General features: G+C 36.2%; 1 protein-coding gene across 1 annotated transcript in view; it reads right to left on the minus strand.

The window, feature by feature from the left end:
* Positions 1-5,731: 5,731 nt before the first annotated feature.
* PTPRQ (protein tyrosine phosphatase receptor type Q) overlaps positions 5,732-20,567 on the minus strand; it is a 114,256-nt gene continuing 99,420 nt past the window's right edge. The window contains exons 54-63 of the mRNA XM_087874315.1: positions 19,442-19,468; positions 18,759-18,840; positions 17,270-17,360; positions 15,428-15,504; positions 14,152-14,286; positions 13,915-14,040; positions 11,364-11,512; positions 9,908-10,043; positions 7,718-7,838; positions 5,732-6,061 (exon numbers count right to left, since the gene is read on the minus strand). Of these exons, the coding sequence (XP_087730441.1) occupies positions 6,024-6,061; positions 7,718-7,838; positions 9,908-10,043; positions 11,364-11,512; positions 13,915-14,040; positions 14,152-14,286; positions 15,428-15,504; positions 17,270-17,360; positions 18,759-18,840; positions 19,442-19,468 (982 nt within the window). The 3' untranslated portion in view covers positions 5,732-6,023. The remainder of the gene's footprint in view (positions 6,062-7,717; positions 7,839-9,907; positions 10,044-11,363; positions 11,513-13,914; positions 14,041-14,151; positions 14,287-15,427; positions 15,505-17,269; positions 17,361-18,758; positions 18,841-19,441; positions 19,469-20,567) is intronic.

The following is a 20,567-nucleotide window of genomic DNA, read 5'->3' on the forward strand; positions in this document are numbered from 1 at the left end:
CCTTGAGACATTAATCTGAATTGGGCAGGGGAAGGCCACAGAATTTTCAATAGTACCTATATGAACATTCACAAACATTTGATTACCACCCAGAGAACATTAAGAATGCCTCACATTATTAAACATTGGATTCTGAAGGGACTGAGAGGAAGATTAAACATGTGCTAACAGCTTTTTAATGATATATATTTCTATCCATTCATATGCAAACACAAAATCAATCATTCTTAGTCAAATTGGTCAAGTATCAGGAAATTTGACAAGGCTTATCAAAGTAAAACACATTTCCTGGAACCACAAGGTTAGTAATATTTGATTCTGAAAATCTGTATCAATTGCAACTAATGTGATATATCACATATGTAAAAAAAATATATCCCTAAGAAATTTATCAGATACTTGAATGTAGATGCATAATAAATGAAGAACACGTGTTTTCGATGAGCACAATGAAACAGGAGCTGCATAAAATGACTTACCAAGGATATGAACAGCTGTGGACATCACCTCTTCCTCATATTCTGTATTAAAAAGAATTTATACAGTTAAACTGACAGGTGAATTTAAAATTGAGTTAGCCTCCATAAAAAAGTTCTTCGTGCATTATTGCTTCAGGAGATCTTCCTTTTTTCCACATGCTGTGATAATGGACATCATTTTTAATTTGAAGCATATCTAGATAAGTCCTCTTTTTTCTACAAATAACCAGAAAGCCAAATATACTGTTATGTTTTTCTTAGACAGTAGATAACTTTGTCCTGCAATAAACATTTTATAGGGCCATATGAAATGTGGTTTCCCAAGCAGCACTTTGAGAAGGCTGCCTTTAAAAATAAATAAATTTAAAATGTACATTACAGTAAACCTGAGTGATTATCTCTCATATTGAGAAAGGTTTCATTTTCTCACTTTCCTATAAGACATGTTAAAATTTAATAATAGCTTGCAAACAGCAATGGCAATAATTTCCCCCCACACCCGCAATATAATTTCTTTCTTAAGATTAGTTGAATAAGAAGTGAGCAACATTTTGGATTACCTGTAATAATGTGTATTATGAGGTGGGAAAGGGAAAGAAAAACTGCTTACTTTCTTCCCTGTTAACAGGAGTGGGTCAGGGGAAGAAGGAAATCAACAATTGCCACAGACAGAGAAGAAGCAGGCTCCTATCCACCAAGGCTGCCTTCAACAGATTTTGGGAGTTTTCCCCTTCCCCTCAGACAGCTCAGGAGATATGGGGAAATTGTAAAGCATCATATTTGTCAAGGCGCATGGAACGCTGTTACCTTCCCACCAAAGGTGGTCCCTATTTTTCTACTTGCATTTTTACCTGCTTTCGAACTACTAGGTTGGCAGAAGTTGTGGCAAGTAACGGGAGCTCACCCCATTACGCGGCACTAGGGATTCGAACCCCCGAACTGCCCTTTTTGATCGACAAGCTCAGCATCTTAGCCACTGAGCCACCACATCCCCCATTACTAATAGTACACTCCAGCAATTCAGAAATAAGCATAGAGAAGATGCATTTATTTTTGGCTGGATAATGTCATATATTTCATAGTGAATGTGTCTTAATGGTTTACAAAACTGCCTAACAGTAGCATATACAAAAAACAACATAATATAATGATTTTGAAAAAAGTAATATGAAGCCTGTGTTATGACAAGAATTTAGAAGCATAAAACAAACCCAACAATCTCAGATCATCATATATTGCTTCAAAAACCCAACTGTTCCTGAGAAGTTATCGTGTGCTGCATAAAAGCTGAAGAATATTCATAGCATCACAGGGTGAGTTTTCAGCTGTTCAGGATTATGAGATAATATTTCAATTCCCATAAAAAAAAATAATAAAGAGCAAATATTTAAAGAAATGCTAGTTTCCTAGATACCATCAACTCCAGTGATTCACATTTCCTGTGTCAAAATATATTTGTTGCATCTACAGATAATAGCCTTCACTCACAACTCAGGGCCGTAAGGACACAAATTTATATTTAAATTGTATATTCCTGGGATGTATAAATGCTTTATATGGCATTTGGTTTATTTGGAAATAAATTAGTTTTCCACAGTATGGCACTTTCCAGATGTTATAGACCTTAATTTTCATAAATTCCAGTATGCATGACAAATGGAAGTAATGGAAGTTGAAGATTTTGGAAGAAATCAGGTTGGAGAAAGCTGTTACAAGAGAATGGGTTCAGAGTTCTTTGTGACAGGATCTGTGTGCTATGAGCTAAAGTTTGAAAGACAAAGAAAAATTTGAAGACAGAAAAGTCCACATTTTGGACAGAGAGGACCATTGGTTTGAAAGAGGGGTAAAAGAATCCATCTATGTTAGAATTAAACACCTCTCCCTCAACAGAGGGAGAGGAATAAAATACTACCTCTCTTCACATGCACATGAACTGCACAGGTCCAGCTTGTGCACATTTGTGCAGGCCCATTCCTCATGCAAGTTCAGCTGCGCACGTGCCCTGGGCTGCCACTCACACGACCCTGTTCCCCTCTCCATCCCCTCAGCTGGGCTGCCAAGCTGCCAAGGTTGGGGACCACTGTTTTAGAAGGTCAAGTGAATGAGCCTAATAGTTGCACTCCAATTTTGCTTTTATAACCACCAGAAGTGATAACTGAGTTGAAATGCAGCGACTGGGTCCATGTAATCTTATGAGAGAATGAAGATAGGAACTTTTCAGTTGAACAATATGTAATTTCATAGCATACAGTTGTTATCTTCATATGTAGGTATATCTGAAATTAATTAGCTAAATGATTGACTGATCGATTTTAACTCACTGCTTCAAAATTGCCAAGTTCTAGGCAGTTTATAGAAAGTATGTATTAGGATATAAAATCAGAATACAGGTACCCTTGGGGTTACAGCAACAATTGGGACTGGGATTTCCATTGATAAGCAATGAGGTTGTAAAGTATGATGTCACATGACCACATCCCATAGGAATGGCAATCCTGCAGCCTCTGTTACTGCTGTAACCCCAGGACAGCATGGGTTACTAACGAAGAGTGGGGGGGGGGTCACAGCAGTGGTGAAATTAAATTTTTTTTGCTACCAGTTCTGTGGGCATGGCTTGGTGGGTGTGGTGTGGCTTGGTGGGTGTGGCTTGGTGGGCGAGGTACGGGAAGGATACTGCAAAATCTCCATTTTCACCCCACTCGCCAGCCAGAGGTGATATTTGCCGGTTCTCCGAACTGCTCAAAATTTACGCTACTGGTTCTCCAGAACCTGTCAGAACCTGCTGGATTTCACCCCTGGGTCACAGGCAAGCAGATCAAGACATATAGGGGTGTTATGGAGAAGTGGCCAAGTACTATGTGCAGGCATTAGGGAGTGTGAGGGGTGGCATGGTGCCGGTTGGTATGCAGAAGCCCAGAACATAGGGATATGCAGGTGCCATAAGGGCCAGGAATGCATGGGAAGGTACTATACAATGCAGGCAGGTGAAAAACTGACAGGAGTAGAAGTGATTTCTGACTTTGTGCCAACTTTCCATTGATTTTGCTGATGGGAAGCCGGAAGGGAACATTGGAAATTGCTGTAATATAATTACAGGCTGGGCATCAAGTGTCCACATCACAATCACATGTTTTTGGTGCAACACCACCAAATTTTGCAGACTGGTCATAAATCCCCCTTGTTTTGCTCCATCATAAGTTTGTATGATTTCTGAAGAAGTCGTTGTAACTTGAAGACAATCTATAAAATGATTAAAATAGTAATAAAATATAAAGCTAAGTGGAAACAATTTGTACCCCAAAGTTTTCCAGAATAGCCATGGATCCAGTGGTGGGTTCCTCCCGGTTCAGCCTTGTTCTCCCGAGCCGGTAGCAGTGATGATATGATGTCACCAAAACGGTTCTCCCCCCTGCCCCGCCCACCCCCGTGCCCCCCCACCCCCACGTTATCCTTACCTTTTATTTGGCCCCACCCCCAATCTATTGCTGCCTCTGAGTCCCAGCTGATGGCTAGAGGGGAAAAAACTGTTTAAACTCTTGCCGTGGGGCTTCAAAGGGCCGCCCTACAGCTGATCAGTGTTAAAAAAAAACAAAAGCGTAGATCAGTGCCTGCACAAATACATGAGTAGATCAGTGCCTGCAAAAATACATGAGTAGATCAGTGCCTGCAAAAAATAAATGGGTAGATCGGTACAGCTCTGCAAGCAGTTAAAAGCCTGGTAGACCAGTACCTCTGCTAAATCCTAAATAATTGTCACATGACCATCAAGCCACGCCCACACAATAAGCCATGCCCACAGAACCGGTAGTAAAAAATTTTAGAACCCACCCCTGCATGGTTCCCCGTTTCTGGAAGACCATGAGGAAGGAGGCCAACTGCCATTCAAGGAGGCTATTCCAGGGGAATAAAGCATACTCCTGAATTAAACTTATCATCCCTTTTCTAGAAATGAATGACATCTTTTTGAAGTTTCTGTGAATACATGGGAATTTGAGGAATCTGGCTATAATTTTGAAACCATGTAGAATTATTATTGCTATGGATGGTCACATAATCATCCAGATGTTTAGACTGGATTTGGCATTTTTGCCCACTTATTGAGTCCTTCCTTAGGACCTGGACTAGGCAGACGTTGTTTGATATTAAATGAGCATTGCAGGATGTAAGCTGTTCCAAGTAAAGTTGCTTTTTGCAATTGACCGATAGTGATTTTGTCAATGCCAATGGTCTTCAAATGGTGTTTCAGATGTTTTTGGGATTGTACCCAAGTTGCCCAGACAGTATTGGTACTCTTTGCTTCCTTTTACCACAGTTATTCTACTTCTATTTGCAGGTCTTTGTATTTTGTGATTTTCTGCATTCCTTTTTCTTCTCTTCTGCTGTCAGGTATTGCCATGTCCACTATCCAGGGTTTTTGGTCTTTATCGACAATTGTTAAGTCTGGGGTTTTATGTGGCAGGTGAATGTCTGTTTGAATTCTAAAGTTCCAGAGCATCTTAGTTTCTTTGTTTTCTATTACTGTTATTACTACTTGTTTGGATTATTGCGATGTGGTCTACATAGATAAGGCTTTCCAAGATCACTCAGGCTCAGAACATAGGTTGGCAGTTATTCTCAAAAGCATATTGTACTTCTTAATGCCCATCAGGGGTGCTATTTAGCAGGTTCTGGAGAACTGGTAGTGGAAATTTTGAGTAGTTTGGAGAACTAGCAAATACCACCTCTGGCTGAACCCAGAGTGGGGTGGGAATGGAGATTTTGCAATATCCTTCCCCCAAGAGTGGGGAGGGAATGGAGATTTTGCAGTATCCTTCCCCTGCCACACCCACCAAGCCACGCCCACCAAGCCACACCACACACCCACCAAGCCACGCCCACAGAACAGGTAGTAAAAAAATTTGAATTCCACCACTGACATTAATAGTCTGCCTTGCCTATCCAATAGATTTTCAGAAGCAATTTAAAGTGGCTAGTTTTATCTTTTTAAATGTTTTATGACTTGGTGCCTAGTTATTTACAGATTTTCTTGTCTAACCAGAGTTGATCCATATGATATGGTAATACTGGTATAAAGTATAACTGGTACCTCTTTTTTATGAAATGTATGTAATGTATAGTATATCTTTGCTTGCATTACTTATTAGCATTGAAAAATATAATTATGATGGCAGTTTATTATGGATTACAATATTATATTAGTTATTGTTAGAAAAAAGTGGAGAAATAATATAAATGAATAACCACTGAGAATCTCTTGCAATGTGTATTTTATTGTAATGTATATTGCTGGATTGTTCTTATTGTGTACAGTTTTATTATACTAATCAGATTTTACTCAGTATAAAATTATAATTTAATAATTTATATTATTTGTGAAGGCACATGGAATATAAAACAACTATTATAATTTTATTTTGCTACAAAAATATTTTTGTTTATAATAATTTGTATGATGGGGATATATTTTGGCCCCTATTGTGAAACAACAGCAACATGAACACAAGCGTATGTTTCCTGAAATGGAATGCATTTTCATCTGTGTATTTACATAGTAGTTTCTTCCCACTCTAGTTCCACATCACCTGAAAAAGAAAGAGAATACTGGTTGAACCTTCTACATATTAATCATAAATTATGCATACAGGTTTAGTAAGTATTTAAAATATATTACATGGATTTCTTATGCTTCCATTATCAATGGAAGAATAAGCTACTTGTTGTTGTTTTAAACAACCATCATGGTAATTTTGTTAATTGTTATTTTCAACTTGTAAATTACATACTAACACACACACACACACACTATACTCTCTCTATATAATATACGCTATATTGTATTAAAACAAAAGTATGTGTAAGTACTTAGTGATAAAAAGATATCAAAGGGCACGTAAGAAACATTTTGTGTTTTGAGTAAAAATACAAGAAATGAAGCAAAGAGGGAAAATAGGGTGATAATCTGAAAAATGAGGTTGGCAGAACTAAGGCAACAATTGTATCCAATAGATCACCAATAAGATAAAAGGGCAAAATCATGGACCCCAATAGCAAAGTATTTTTATTGGATCCGGGAATTGACAGGATACATCTGGGGACAATTCCATGAACAGAGCAATGAAATAATTTATTATCATAACAGTAGAAATCTGGATACTGATGAATTATAACATGGCCCAAAATTATCAACTCATAAAGTTGTCACTTCAAGAAATTTACTAGAAGGGCTTTTGCTCCCAGTTTTGTAAAGGAAGAAAAAATGATACGATAAGGTAATAGACTGTATATTGTGGAAAAGATACAGAGAGCAAGAACAAAAGCATGTGACTGAATAAAAATATAAAGCCAGGGAATACCATTATTAATGAATAAAAAGAGGACTAGTGTTAGGAAATGGCTATTGTCTAACTAGTTGGTCAGGCAATATATAAACTTTCAATAAATGTTTGTCAAAAGGTATTATATTGCTTTAAGACTGTATTGCATCATCCTGTATCTTGATTGGCTAAGCTCTGTAGCCAATGTACTTAAGGGGAAGCCTGAATCATGGCTTGTGGACACTACACCATTTTATCTGCTTATTTGCTGTTACTCTCTACCTGTTCTCTCTGTATGATCACTGTTTGATCATTGCTACTTGTTGCTTTCTACTGTTTATTGAATGTTTTAATACTGAACTTGTTCCTGTTTGAAACTCAAGAAGAACTATTTTATTGTGTAATGACAACAACTGGTAAGAAGACTTTGTACTTGGAATATCCCTGAATTGATATTTTAACTATTGCCTTATCTGTGTATGACTTGGATTGTTATTGGACTTTGCTTTACTTTTTTCTAAAAAGTAAAAAACTACCACAATTCAGTGTGTCAGTATATTAACTGTAGTTATTCACTCTCAGCCGCTTTCATGTGCATACTCAAGGGGTACTCTGCTCAATAACCCATAACATCAATTATGAGCCAAGAATATCCTTAACAACTAGGCTGAAAGTTAAAAAAGTTCTGAATAAGAAAGTACTTCTGGCTAACATCAACAATTAGGTTAGGAAGAAAACTATAGAATTTCATGAGTTTAGTCATGTGTACAAAGATGGCGCCTTTGACTTTATCCAAAAAGTTTAAAAAAATCAAATAAAATAATATAAATAAAGCTTCTCATAATTTTTAAATATGCCACAAATAAATGAACTACCATTTTTTTAAAAAAAATAATTTTGATTGATATAAATACATTTACATACCTTCCATTGCATCCAAAGAATCCATCTTTTGCAAAACTGAATAGTTAACAAAACATATAGGCTGGTTGTTCTTGATTGTCAGCAAATCCAGAACACACTGGTGTAAAAATATGTACTGTGCCTAGAAAGTGTGAAATTTAAAAATGGTTAACCTTTATTCAGAGATATTTTGGCGCTAACCTGAACTTGTTTTGAGGCAATTTTTGAATTTAATACTCAGGATACTTTTAGAAAAAACAACAATCTTACAACTAATTTATATTTTGGAGCTCTTCTAGAGCCATTCTAGTTAGATAAGATTCTATCACACTTATTGCAGCTGCTTCAAAGGAATATATAATGAAGATGGATACAGGATGAGGATGGGACAGGATGAGGAAACCATGTTTTTATCACAATGGTAAATTCATATGTGAATAATGTTTCAGAGTCTCACAGAAATTAATCTTGGATAAATTTTTATTTTGGTTTTTGAAATTCTGAGGACCATTCCTCTAGGTATACTATAATAACAGTGTCCTCCCAATTTGAATTTCCAGGTGAATAAAAATAAAACTATGCCAAACCCATTAAACCTTAAGGAAGTACTCATGGCAAGATTCCTATATGCTGTCAATAGTAGGGTTAATCTAAAAGAGAAAGGACATTTTGCTTTGAAGAGCTGTTGCAAGAGGATTGGACCTGATTCGAGATCCAAGAAGCAGTGCTACATTTTAATATATTTTAACATAGCACATCCTTTTGGATCCCAAATCAGGTCCAATCCACTTGCAACATGGGTTTAGCATGGTTTGGCATAATACGATCTATGAATCCAGGAAGAGGATTTTCCTGGATTCACCAAACAAGCACCACCAAGCAAAAAACGAGACTTTAGTTAAATCAAGGCACCTTTATTGACTGGAACATTCCTCAGACTGGAAAGGTCCTCAGTTTTCTACTTATTTCCCCCCACCCCCAGTATGCTTAAAACAAGGGGAAAAAAGTCAAAGTGGTGGCTTCTGATTGGCTTACAGGTTCAGAAGAGCCAATGTTTATTATTTTAGGGCTGAAGCAAAGTTTCTCATCTTTCTAGTTAATATATGTTTGCTCCAGAGATATATTTTCTAAAGGTAATGCACTTTACATGAGGAACAATCCTCAGGCAACATATTCATTACTTCTATGATATGCTGAATGCAAAGAACATACAATTTTGACAAAGGATTATTTTGAGTGCTGTTTCTGACATTAGCAAGTTGGGAGGAAAGTTTATATATATTTCAGTCAATCATTCCTGCCTCTATCTACCATGCTTCCCCGAAAATAAGACCCTGTCTTATATTTTTTTGAACCCCGAAATAAATGCTTGGCCTTATTTTCAGAGATGTCTTATTAATTTGGGGCATGTGGAGCAAGACCTCTTGCTGTCTTACCTGATTTCCAGCTCTGTCTCCCTAACCCTAACCAGACGAAATGGCAGGGACCAGCTGTGCATTCGTTTAAATATTTTCAGGAGGGCTTATTTTTGGGGTGTGTGTCTTATTTTAGCGCAGGCGCTCAAAAGCCTGATTATTATCAGGGGATGTCTTATTTTAGGGGAAACAGGGTATATTAAGTGCTGGTTTTAACAATAAATGGTTCCTTTTATTTTCAGTGCTCTCCTACCATTGCACACATTTGTGTCGGAAGCCCCTAAGGTGCTTCCAGATTGAAAGGATTAGCTGATTACATCACCGTTACCCAGGGGATGCCCAATTGGGGTTTCCTTTCATGTCCCTGTTAATGTGCCCACCAAAATGGCACCTATTTCATCTATTCATGTTTGCACACTTTAAAACTGCCAGGTAGGCAGGAGCTGGAGAGACTGACAGAAGCTCACCCCGTCCCACAACAGCACTTGGGTCTTGAATACAAACTTGCTAATTGTCAATCCAGTGTTCTAACCATATGAGCTACTGTGCTCCTTCCCCTACCATAACAACTTTCTTTGTATCAAAGATGGATACAAATAGAAACAAATTTCTATTTCATACCTCAGTGACATTGTGGATTCCAAATAAAATTGATACAACAACCTCATAATATTTCTCCCCCATGCTAAAGGAGTAAGGGAGAGAGAGAAGGAGGAGAAAAACAACAGTTACTTATACTCTGAGAAATCACTGCAATCTAAGAACTGAGCCACTACATGTATCTTAAACATCTTACCAGATTCTGTACCATGCACATCCTTTCACTTCTTAGTTCAGCTACAAGTCCATAGACGTCCACAAAATCATGGTCATTTATATGCTGTATTAAATGGTCAAGGGCAATGTAAACTCCTGTTCTTCCAACTCCAGCACTATAAGAAATAGAGGTGAAACACACATGGAAACATCTGGCACTTTTAATGGAAAAATTATAATGACAATCAATCAGATTACAGTTTGACTAAATATTACTGCAAAATGATCACCATGTTTTCCCAAAAATAAGATCCTGTTTTATATTTTTTTGAACCCTGAAATAAGCACTTGACCTTATTTTTGGGAAGGTCCCGGGGTGAAATCCAGCAGGTTCTGACAGGTTCTGGAGAACCGGTAGCAGACATTTTGAGTAGTTCGGAGAACTGGCAAATACCACCTCTGGCTGGCCCGAGAGTGAGGTGGGAATGGAGATTTTGCAATATCCTTCCCCCAGGAGTGAGGATGGAATGGGGATTTTGTAGTATCCTTCCCCTGCCATGCCCACCAAGCCACACCACACCCACCAAGCCACGCCCACAGAACCGGTAGTAAAAAAAATTGGATTTCATCACTGGAAAGGTCTTATTATTTTGGGGTGCGTGAAGCAAGATGGGGCTCCTCTTGCCATCTTATCTGATTTCCAGTTCTGCGTTTAAATATTTTCAAGGAGGGCTTATTTTCGGGGGGAGGCTTATTTTAGCGCATGCGCTCAAAAGCCCAATTGGGCTTATTATCGGGGGATGTCTTATTTTTGGGGAAACAGGTTATTCTTAGGTAAGTATAATATTGAAGATACATCACTTTTCATCATGTAAATTCTTTGTATTATCTATAATATATAGTCAAAGCAGAAGGGACTTTTTTTTTAAACCTAACTACAATTCTAGATTTATGGTAAATGTTATATTCTAGATTAAGATTTTTACTATAATGGTAGCTACAGTATTATACCTAATTCATTATATACCTATTACCAATCTGTGATTTATATAAACCTTGAAACTTTGAACTCTTGAATATGTCTGCTGTATATTAAATAGGTTTCACCACAAATTTCAATGTTCTTAATCTATACATAGATTTTGTGCTTCATACTGGAATCCAATCCATTGCTTCTGTCAGTGGTGGGATTCAAATTTTTTTACTACCGGTTCTGTGAGTGTGTCTTGGTGGGCGTGGCATGGCTTGGTGGGTGTGCCAGGGAAAGATATTGCAAAATCCCTATTTCTTCCTGATCATCTGGTACTCAGGAGGCAGAGAACAGATGAGGGCGGGGCCAGTCAGAGGTGGCATTTATCGGTTCTCTGAACTACTCAAAATTTCTGCTACTAGTTCTCCAGAACTGGTTAGAACCTGCTGAATACTACTTCTGGCTTCTGTTCTAATAAACTAATCCCATGATTTAACATGATGAGATCTATTAAAAATCTGCTTACCTGCAGTGAACAATTATGGGTGTGTTGTCATGTGATCGGCTGCCTCGGACCAGCTTTGCAAAGTGGACTAATGATGCACTTGTTTCAGGTACTCCATGTTCAGGCCAGGCAGTAAAATTACACTGACGTACCATCATACAATCCCCATGCTGTTAAGATACGTAAAGAAACGTACTTTTTTTTAGAGTTAGAGGAGTATTTAGTTACCCTTTGAGAGGCCATTCATACTGGGATAAACTACAATTGGATTTTTTTAGTGGCACTCAATTAAGATATTTTTTAATCTAAAAAGATAGGCGTCTAAGTCTTGTACACTTAAATGCCTAAATTGTTTACAGCAGCCTGATAAGCAGTTCAACCAGTAATTATTCCTTGGAATGGAACATTAATTTTAACAGGAATTTAACAGATTAACAGAGTTGGAAGGGACCTTATAGGTCATCTAGTCCAACCCCCCCCCCGGCTCAAGCAGGAGACCCTCAGGGATGAAATACTCCCGGTTCGGACCTGATCGGGCGATCCGGTAGCGATTGTGGCAGGTGGTTCAGAGAAGCGATAGCAATGATGGCGCGAGGCTCCACCCACCTGCCCGGGTGTCATTACTTCCTGCTTTTAAAGGTAAAAAAAGGCTCTGATGATCATGAACAATCAGCTGTGATTGTTAGAGCCTCTTTTTTTACCTTTTAAAAGCATTTTTTACAATCTATTCAGCCGAATAGGTTGTAAAAAAATGCTTTTAAAAGGTAAAAAAAGGTTCTGACGATCGCGAGGCACAGCTGTGATTTCAGAGCCTTGTTTTTTATTTTTAAAAGCATTTTTAACAACCTATTTGGCTGAATAGGTTGTAAAAAAATGCTTTAAAAAAGTAAAAAAAAAGTTGGCCACACCCACCCAGTCACATTACCTCCCACCAAGCCACACCCACAGAACCAGTAGTAACAAATTTTACATTTCACCACTGGAAACCCTACACCAGGGGTGAAATGCTCCCGGTTCGGACCGGATCACCTGATCCGGTAGCGATGGCGGTGGGTGGTTCAGAGAACCGGTAGCAAAAATCCCTGCACCCCCCACCATACTCAGCTGAGTCACACGATCATCAGAGGCTTTTTTTTAATTACTTTTAAAAGCATTTTTTCTACAACCTCTTCTGACGAAAAAATGCTTTTAAAAGTAAAAAAAAAAGCCTCTGATGATTGCGCGGCTCAGCTGGGATCCTCAGAGGCTTTTCAAAGCATTTTTTTCTGCAACCTCTTGGCCGAAGTTGCCTGATCGGCAGAGAGGCATTTTTTAAAATGCCTCTCTAACGATCCCAGCTGAGTTGCCTAATCGGCAGAGAGACTTTTCAAAGCATTTTTAAAAAAGCCTTTCTGACGATCCCAGCTGAGTTGCCTGATCGCCAGAGGCTTTTCAAAGCATTAGAAAAAATGCTTTGAAAAGTTAAAAAAAAAAGTTGGCCACGCCCACCCAGTCACATTACCACCCCCATCCCCAAGCCATGCCCACAGAACCGGTAGTAACACATTTTACATTTCACCCCTGCCCTACACCATTTCTGACAAATGGCAATCCAATCTCTTCTTGAAAGTCTCAAGTGATGAAGCTCCCACAACTTCCAAAGGCAAGCTGTTCCATTGGTTGATTGTTCTCACTGTCAGAAAGTTCCTCATTTTGTACTCATTGTTTTGATTTTGTTAATAGGACATACTACAGTTGACTCTTGATACAGAATTCAAGAATCAATGACATCATAGAATCACTGGGAATATTACAGAAATGAAACCACCTAGTTTACTGATTCTTAAATATAAAATTTCTGAATATTTTTCATAAGTTATTGTCAACCAAACTGACATTTTGCGCATTGCAAAGCATCTGTAAAAGCCACAGCCAATATAATTCAGCATAATTTGCATCATATTAACTAAGTGATATTTTAATTTAATGGACATTTTTTCTCTTCATTATGACCCTCTATGTCTGGGTAATGGTAGTGAACATTTATCTGTTTTTGATTTATAACTCTTTCATGCCAACAAATTAAAATATTATAGTGATGAATATACTTTCATAACTTGCTCTTTGGATTTCAATTTCCCAGAAAATAAACTCTCATAATATTTTTTCTGTAATTATCATTTTTATACTATACTGTTTTTAATAGGGTTGTTGATTTTAATTTATTTCATTGTGATTTGTATTGGAATTTGTCATTTTGTAAGCCGCCTTGAGTCCCTAGGGAGAAAGGCGGCATATAAATCGCAATAATTAATAAATAAATAAATAAATAAATAAATAAATAAATAAATAAATAAATAAATAAAATAGTACAACAGCAGGAAAGGCAAAAGAATAGCTAAATATTATTTTCTAACTTTACAGAAAATAATCTGATTACATCACAATATTGGGAATCATAAAAGCCATGATATATTAATCAAGAAATTTAAACAATTATCCCAAGAGTAAGATGTGTTGTCAGACTTTACAGCTGTAGACAGATTACAATTTTCACAGAATATATGGAAGTTTAAATAAAATCTATTCTTACCTTTTCAATTTTTAGATTCCTAATAGTCCAGTCTATTTGAGTATCTTCCACTAATTTAGTAATCACTATATCTCCAAAGACGGTAACTGGAATGTTATCTTCAGGCCAATATTGATGGCATCTTATCTGCAGTCAAGGTGCAATATGATGTTTTATAAAATCATACCATTATTTTAATGAATGTATAATAATAGTGAGTCTTCAAATACATTCATAATCTATATATTGGTAACTTACCCGCCCTTTTTCATAACACTGAGTTAGCATAACAACAGTTTTTGCTCTTGTTTCCCATACCATTCTCCAGAAATCTCCCACTGTGCCTGGTAATGGTCCTTGAGTAGCAATAAATTCATTTGGACATAAATAGCCCTAAGGTAAAAATGAAACTTAGTACATATTACTAAAGAAAAAAAAGAGGAAAGATCATATTCAACTATATATTTAGTAAAATATTTAACATGTCTTCTTGCATGTAATTCAACGTTACCCTTCCTGAATATTCCCTGAATACAATACATATTTCTAATAGCTATTAATTAACTGGTCTACATTCCTTGGATTTCTATATATGTAGTTTAGAAAATGGTGATGATTAGACATTAAACATCTAAAATCTAAGGACCGCAGTGGCTCATGAGATTAGAATGCTGCACTGCCAATCAGCAGGCTTATGTTCAAAACCTGTTGCTGCGTGGGGTGGGGTAAGGTCTCATCACATGTTTCATCTCCATCTGCCATTTCAGTGGGCAACTTCACATCTCTAACTGGGCATTCCTCAGGCAACGATGATGACACTGGCAAATCCTTTTCCACAGAAGCACATTGATGCTTCCAACACAACCCCGCCCCCTGAAATCTGTAACATATTGCAAAACATCTGTCTCTTTTCAAATGTTATGTTCTATTATAGATTTGCCTTCTTTCCTTAATGGGATTTTTCAAAACTACATTTCTACAAAGCTTGCATATAAAATCACCATGATAAAATATTAGAGATGTAACACTTCTTGAAATTTTATAACAATGGGGAAAAATCAATGGGGTAACTGAACTTTGGGTAAAAAATGAAATATACTGTATTTCCCGAAAATAAGACGCTGTCTTATATTTTTTTGAACCCTGAAATAAGCGCTTGGTCTTATTGCCATGTACTCAAAAGCCCAAAACTAGTCTAGGTGATTAGCTGAAATATGATAATCATACTAGAGCTTAAAAGCTGAAGAAAGTAAAATATTCTATGAACGGATGGAACAGGCAATCATGGAACATTTTCTTGAAAACTGAAATATACAATTATAGTATAATTCAAGATATTCAATAATCTATTTTGTTTTCCATATGAATCGAATGAATAAAATAAAAATCTGATGATGATGATTGAAGTTAGTCTGTAACTGTATTGGAGTAAAAGAAAATTCATGCATTTTCCCCATAAAAATATGTTTCTTTCTAAATCACCAAGTGGCATGGAAAAGAATGTAGTTACAATTTATAATGGTTATAAACTTACAGATACATAGCTGGCATTAATATAATCAGATCCTGGTACACAAGCATCAGGCATTAACTTCACTCGATTATTATTATCTGTGCAAAAGAAATTAAATCAAAGCATCTTTCCAAAGTTTCAATGGATGAATATATGGGTAGATAGGCAGATAATAGTCAGTGTATCTATGTACATATATGTACACGCACATACAGATAAACAATTTTAGGAAATATGACATTTAATGATATGCTAACATCATACTTGAAACAACTTGCCATCTCTTTACATACATGCATATATAATATATATTAAATTTTATTTTTTTCTTTCAGTTTTATTTTTAACCATTAAAACCATTGTTGGGTTTAACAGAATCAAGCAAATACCCATTAACAAAGAAGACTTTTAGATAAACATTTTAATTTACAACTTTTGCCTCTTCACACACTGAAAGAAAAAGATCTCTCTTTCTCACCCTTTCCCTCCCTCTATCTCTCTCTCTCCCTCCGCACGCAGACATGGGCCTGTGGGAAGGAAAATTGAATTCTGTGCTGGTTTTCCCATCTAAAGTTAAATCTATATATTTCTCTGTTTCTATGTGGTTCTCCTGAACACATTCAAAATTGAGTATGTTATTTGTTTCCAACTGAATATTAACGAATATTACTATGAAGCATCCTGGAATGGCAGAAAAAATAGAATTATACAAAGCTTCAATTAGAAGAAGATTCAATCAAATAACCTATTTGAATCTATTCAATTATTGGATTAAAGCAGGTATCTAACTCATGATTCATTGAGCTGATCTGCTTGGATACAGATACTTTTATTTAATGTAATCATTGAACAAAATTAATTCAAACTGATTTTGAATAAACTAAATTGCAAAATCAAACTGAATCTTGGCTGAATGCATATGTTAATAAATAATGCAATAGAAGCACAGAATTTTGAGTATATGTCCAAAAAGAGATAAATTCTGAGTATGCATTCTGATACTGCTTTAGGCATATTAGCTCAGGTCAACTTGAGCACAGAATATTTCCTGAACTAGTAGCAGATAGTAGGAGCAGCTGTTCTCAACACTTAATAGCACAGAATGTGGCTACATTAACCAAAGAATGCATTGTCCCCATCTCACATCACAGCTAATGCTTAAAATAATAATAGCATTTTTTTTCTTAATAAGTGAAAAATGAAGCAGTGTTGACTACAGAGGGAGACAGACTCCTGACTCCTGTGATAAAATCTATCCTCGATTTCTAAATTGCTATATATTTACTCTGATCTTTCCTCGATCAGCTACATACCACATTTACAAGTATCTTAAGAAAGCATCATCATGTTCCAAAGAAAAAGTGAACATACCCAGAGATGGATCCAGCACTTTTAGATAACTTTATTTTACTCCAGAGTACACAGCCCAAGAAGAATAATTAGGATAGATTATATTACAAAGCCAAGAAACCATGAGGCTGTATTATTTCCTGTCCTGCAACTGCAGTGTACAATCTGCTGCTTCAGATCTCTCTACTAATCCACCGACTCTCTGCCTGCCTAATCTGAGAAAGTCCCAAGGGAGGACTTCTTTTATGATATCCTCCCTTTACTTGAGATATAATAGACTGTTGCAGAGATGATAGTACAATGGAAGACACAATATATTTACACATCTCTCATCTACTTCATAACAAAATTAAAATTCTGGAATTTCCACATGAAATATTTTTCTTTAGGAAATAAGTAAAGAAATGGCTTTATCCATCAGATTGTATAATCAAAAAAGATACAAGCAATTTTGACCTGGCAGTATTTAAAAATTAATTTCAGAAAAATATAATCAGTAAAACAATTACGTACATGGTTTGATGTTTGGAAAACGATTTTTAGATTTGTTCCAAGGAAGATCAGCATCAGTTAACGCAAGATCTGGAAGAAACTTGGGGAGTTCCTATAAAATAATATATATGTTGCTATGACTTTTAGGTTACTCATGTTTTCAGCAAAAAAAAGCACACAGGAACAGTGGTGAGTTGCTACCGGTTCTCCCCGGTTCGGGCAAGCCGGTAGCAGAGATGGTGAGGTGAGAGCGAACTAGTTCTGATGGTTAACTTGGCCCTCTGCCCGCCCCTGCATTATACATACCTTATATTCGGTCGTTTTTAGCCCAGCTGAAAGGCGCAGCAGAGCAGATTGCCGCGTCTCAGCTGTTCCTTAATACACTGCACTTGCGTGGAATTCAAGTTTAGCATGCATGCGTGAAGCGCGTGCATGAAGCAAACCAGTGGTAACACCAGTTGAAACCCACCACTCCGCAAGAAGTATAGTAGCATCACCACTTCTAATTAATACTGTACCAAAATATATTTTCCTTTTTCACAATGATTTTCATTTGTATCAAGAGACTCCTGACCTTTCACCTTATTTTTAGGTTGCCTTAGAATTAGCAATTCCTTTATTAAGTGATAGTGGAGGAGGTAGTTGTAGTTTCTTATTATATTTCCCTCTGCAGTTTTCAAGCTGCACACATTTCTTGATCTAAATCAATTTTCAAATTTCAGTTCCTCTGATATTTAATTGAAGCACAAAGTCAAGGAATCTGTAGGCTGTTCGAGGGAAAATTATGGATAGATGCGGGTGATGGAACAGCCTCATAAAATATGTGTTAAGAACCATAAAACTTAAGTAAGTAAGTAAGTAAGTAAATAAGTAAGTAAGTAAGTAAGTAAGTAAGGATGGATGGATTTTTTTTTAATAAACTGAATGGGATTTGGAAGAAATTTTCAGCACAACACTTCTTGCAATATAATCAATGTCCTGCCAATCTAGCTCAGCAGTGGTCAACCAATTGCTACAAGGCTTTAGTCTCCCAACAGATTTTTACAAAGAATCCCACTGCTTTCAAAGACAACAGACTTTGATCCACAAGACTTCATTTATGCTTATACTGGAGTACAATATACTAAAGTTTTTACTTGAATCATTTATGCTGCATACTGTGAATATATTCAGAGAAGTTAGGAAGTCAGCTAAAATGGAAAATATTAAAAGAATATAGAATGAGTAGATTGTATTTCCTATGCGAATATAAAATGAATAGCTTTAATTTTTTTGTTTGAATGCAAGTAACAATGAGGGAAAGTTTTCTCTAGTAGGAATAAAGAGATTGAGTGTATAAACTCTTCTGATCAAATGGAATGAGAAGTAATATGTATATAACCCTGCTTTCCATATGAAAATATTAAATGTGACCAAATTATTTATTGAATACTAATGATCAAAATACATCAAATGTGACACATGAAACAAGTGGAGACTTTGCATGTTATGATAACTGTTGGTAACATACCAAAAATTCTTCCTGAAACTTGATGTTGTTATTTGTGCACAGATCTTCAACATGTTGCAGAAAACATTTCTTGCCTATTGGCCTTGAAATAAAAGGGGGAAATTGATCATTTGGGGCTTAAAATAAAGACATTTCTATTGGAAAGTTAACCTATCATTTTTATGCACATAAAACAATTAAAAAGAAAAGACTTAGTTTACATCTGGAACATTTTTGAAATAACAGAATTCCATCTTAAATTTTATATTATTTGACAGCCTGCAACTGTTGTCTACAAACTGTTTTACAAATGTGATTATTCCCAAAGGCAATCTTTTGATATTTATGCACATTTGTAAAATCACCCTTCAGTTCAAATCCAGCAGATAATGCTTCTTTTGTCACACAGAAACCATTTTATACAATGCAGGGCTTTAGATACATAAAATATAGCAGTGACTTCATTCCCATAATGACATGGTTTTTAAACCCCTAGGAGTTAAATATCCCTATATTACTTGCCAAGCTAAAACACAGACATGCAGGCTTCACCCCAGAGAGAGAAAAAGCATTTCTCCAGTTACCATGCAATTGGTCATGCTTTTATGATTTATACACAGCTTGGAACTTTTTCTAATAAGTATACCAATATATATCACACATTTCAATTCATCAGACTAGACACAGTATAAAACTCAACTTACCTGATGGATTTTCTATAACTAAGTAACCTGTAACAGAGATTGTGTTAAATAAGAAGCTGCAAATTGTGAGTTAGGCAACTTTTTGCAGTCTAAATTGATTGTGGACTCACCAAAGTTGGAAGTAAGGAGTCAAACAACATTAAATATTTTTGAATGGTTCACTTTTTAGAAGTTCTTTAAATTTCATTTTTATGAGAACGGTGCCAATATAAATTATTTTAAATTCTTTTTGCAAGACAAAAAGGATAGACTGCCTTAAGAAATATAGCAAGACCACTATAGGTGGAAGACGCAGTTAATGTTAACTGTCTTGGCTTTTGTGAATGATATAGTGTGGTATGTGAGGTTATTTAGCCTCAATCAGCCCCAAACTAACACTATCCCTATTGCAGGTGGGGTAAATTTTTCACAATTTAGTTACTCCTCTCTAACTAAGTTATATGTCATTCAGAGAGAGTTTCTAAGTTTTATACTTTCTTAATCTCTATGCTTCAGTATGATGTCTCAGTTTTTAAAGGGTCAATGTTTACTATATTTAAACTAGGTTAAGGTACTTTCTTGTACTATTTAGGTATGTGATAATATGTTGGTAGACCTTTCCTGATTTGGTGATCTCCTGATGTGTGGGATTGCAACTCACAGATTCCAACACATCTTGAGAGCACTAGCTTGGTGTCAGTTACATTGATGTTTGTTAACATTTTAAACAAATACAATGGTATTTCAACTGCTTTGAAACTTATAAAATTTAGTGCTCAATGCACATGCTAGAACTTGTCGGTGTCAGCTGCCTTGTGACTCACTACATTATTCCGTATGGGAAAACTATGTTTGGCACTCGTTAATTGGGAACCAATTAATGAAGAGTACCAAGGTACCAGTGTAAACAGCATGTAGATTGAAAAGGGAAAGCATAAAAAACATAGTAGCAATGTAATAGTGGCCATTTTGCTAAAAATTATATTCACAAATGGTAATGCTTGAGAATTTTCTAATGACATAACCTGATTTCAGTAGATGATTTTAAGAATTTCAGGAGGGGGCCTGTATTTTTTTCCTAAGTGTGCACATGGAATGACTAAAGTATTATGCATGAATGTGTATCATGCATGCTATTTTTTTCTGT

Source organism: Pantherophis guttatus, chromosome 7 (genome assembly GCF_059756535.1).
Source record: "Pantherophis guttatus breed Tessera chromosome 7, ASM5975653v1, whole genome shotgun sequence".
Lineage (NCBI taxonomy): Eukaryota > Metazoa > Chordata > Lepidosauria > Squamata > Colubridae > Pantherophis > Pantherophis guttatus.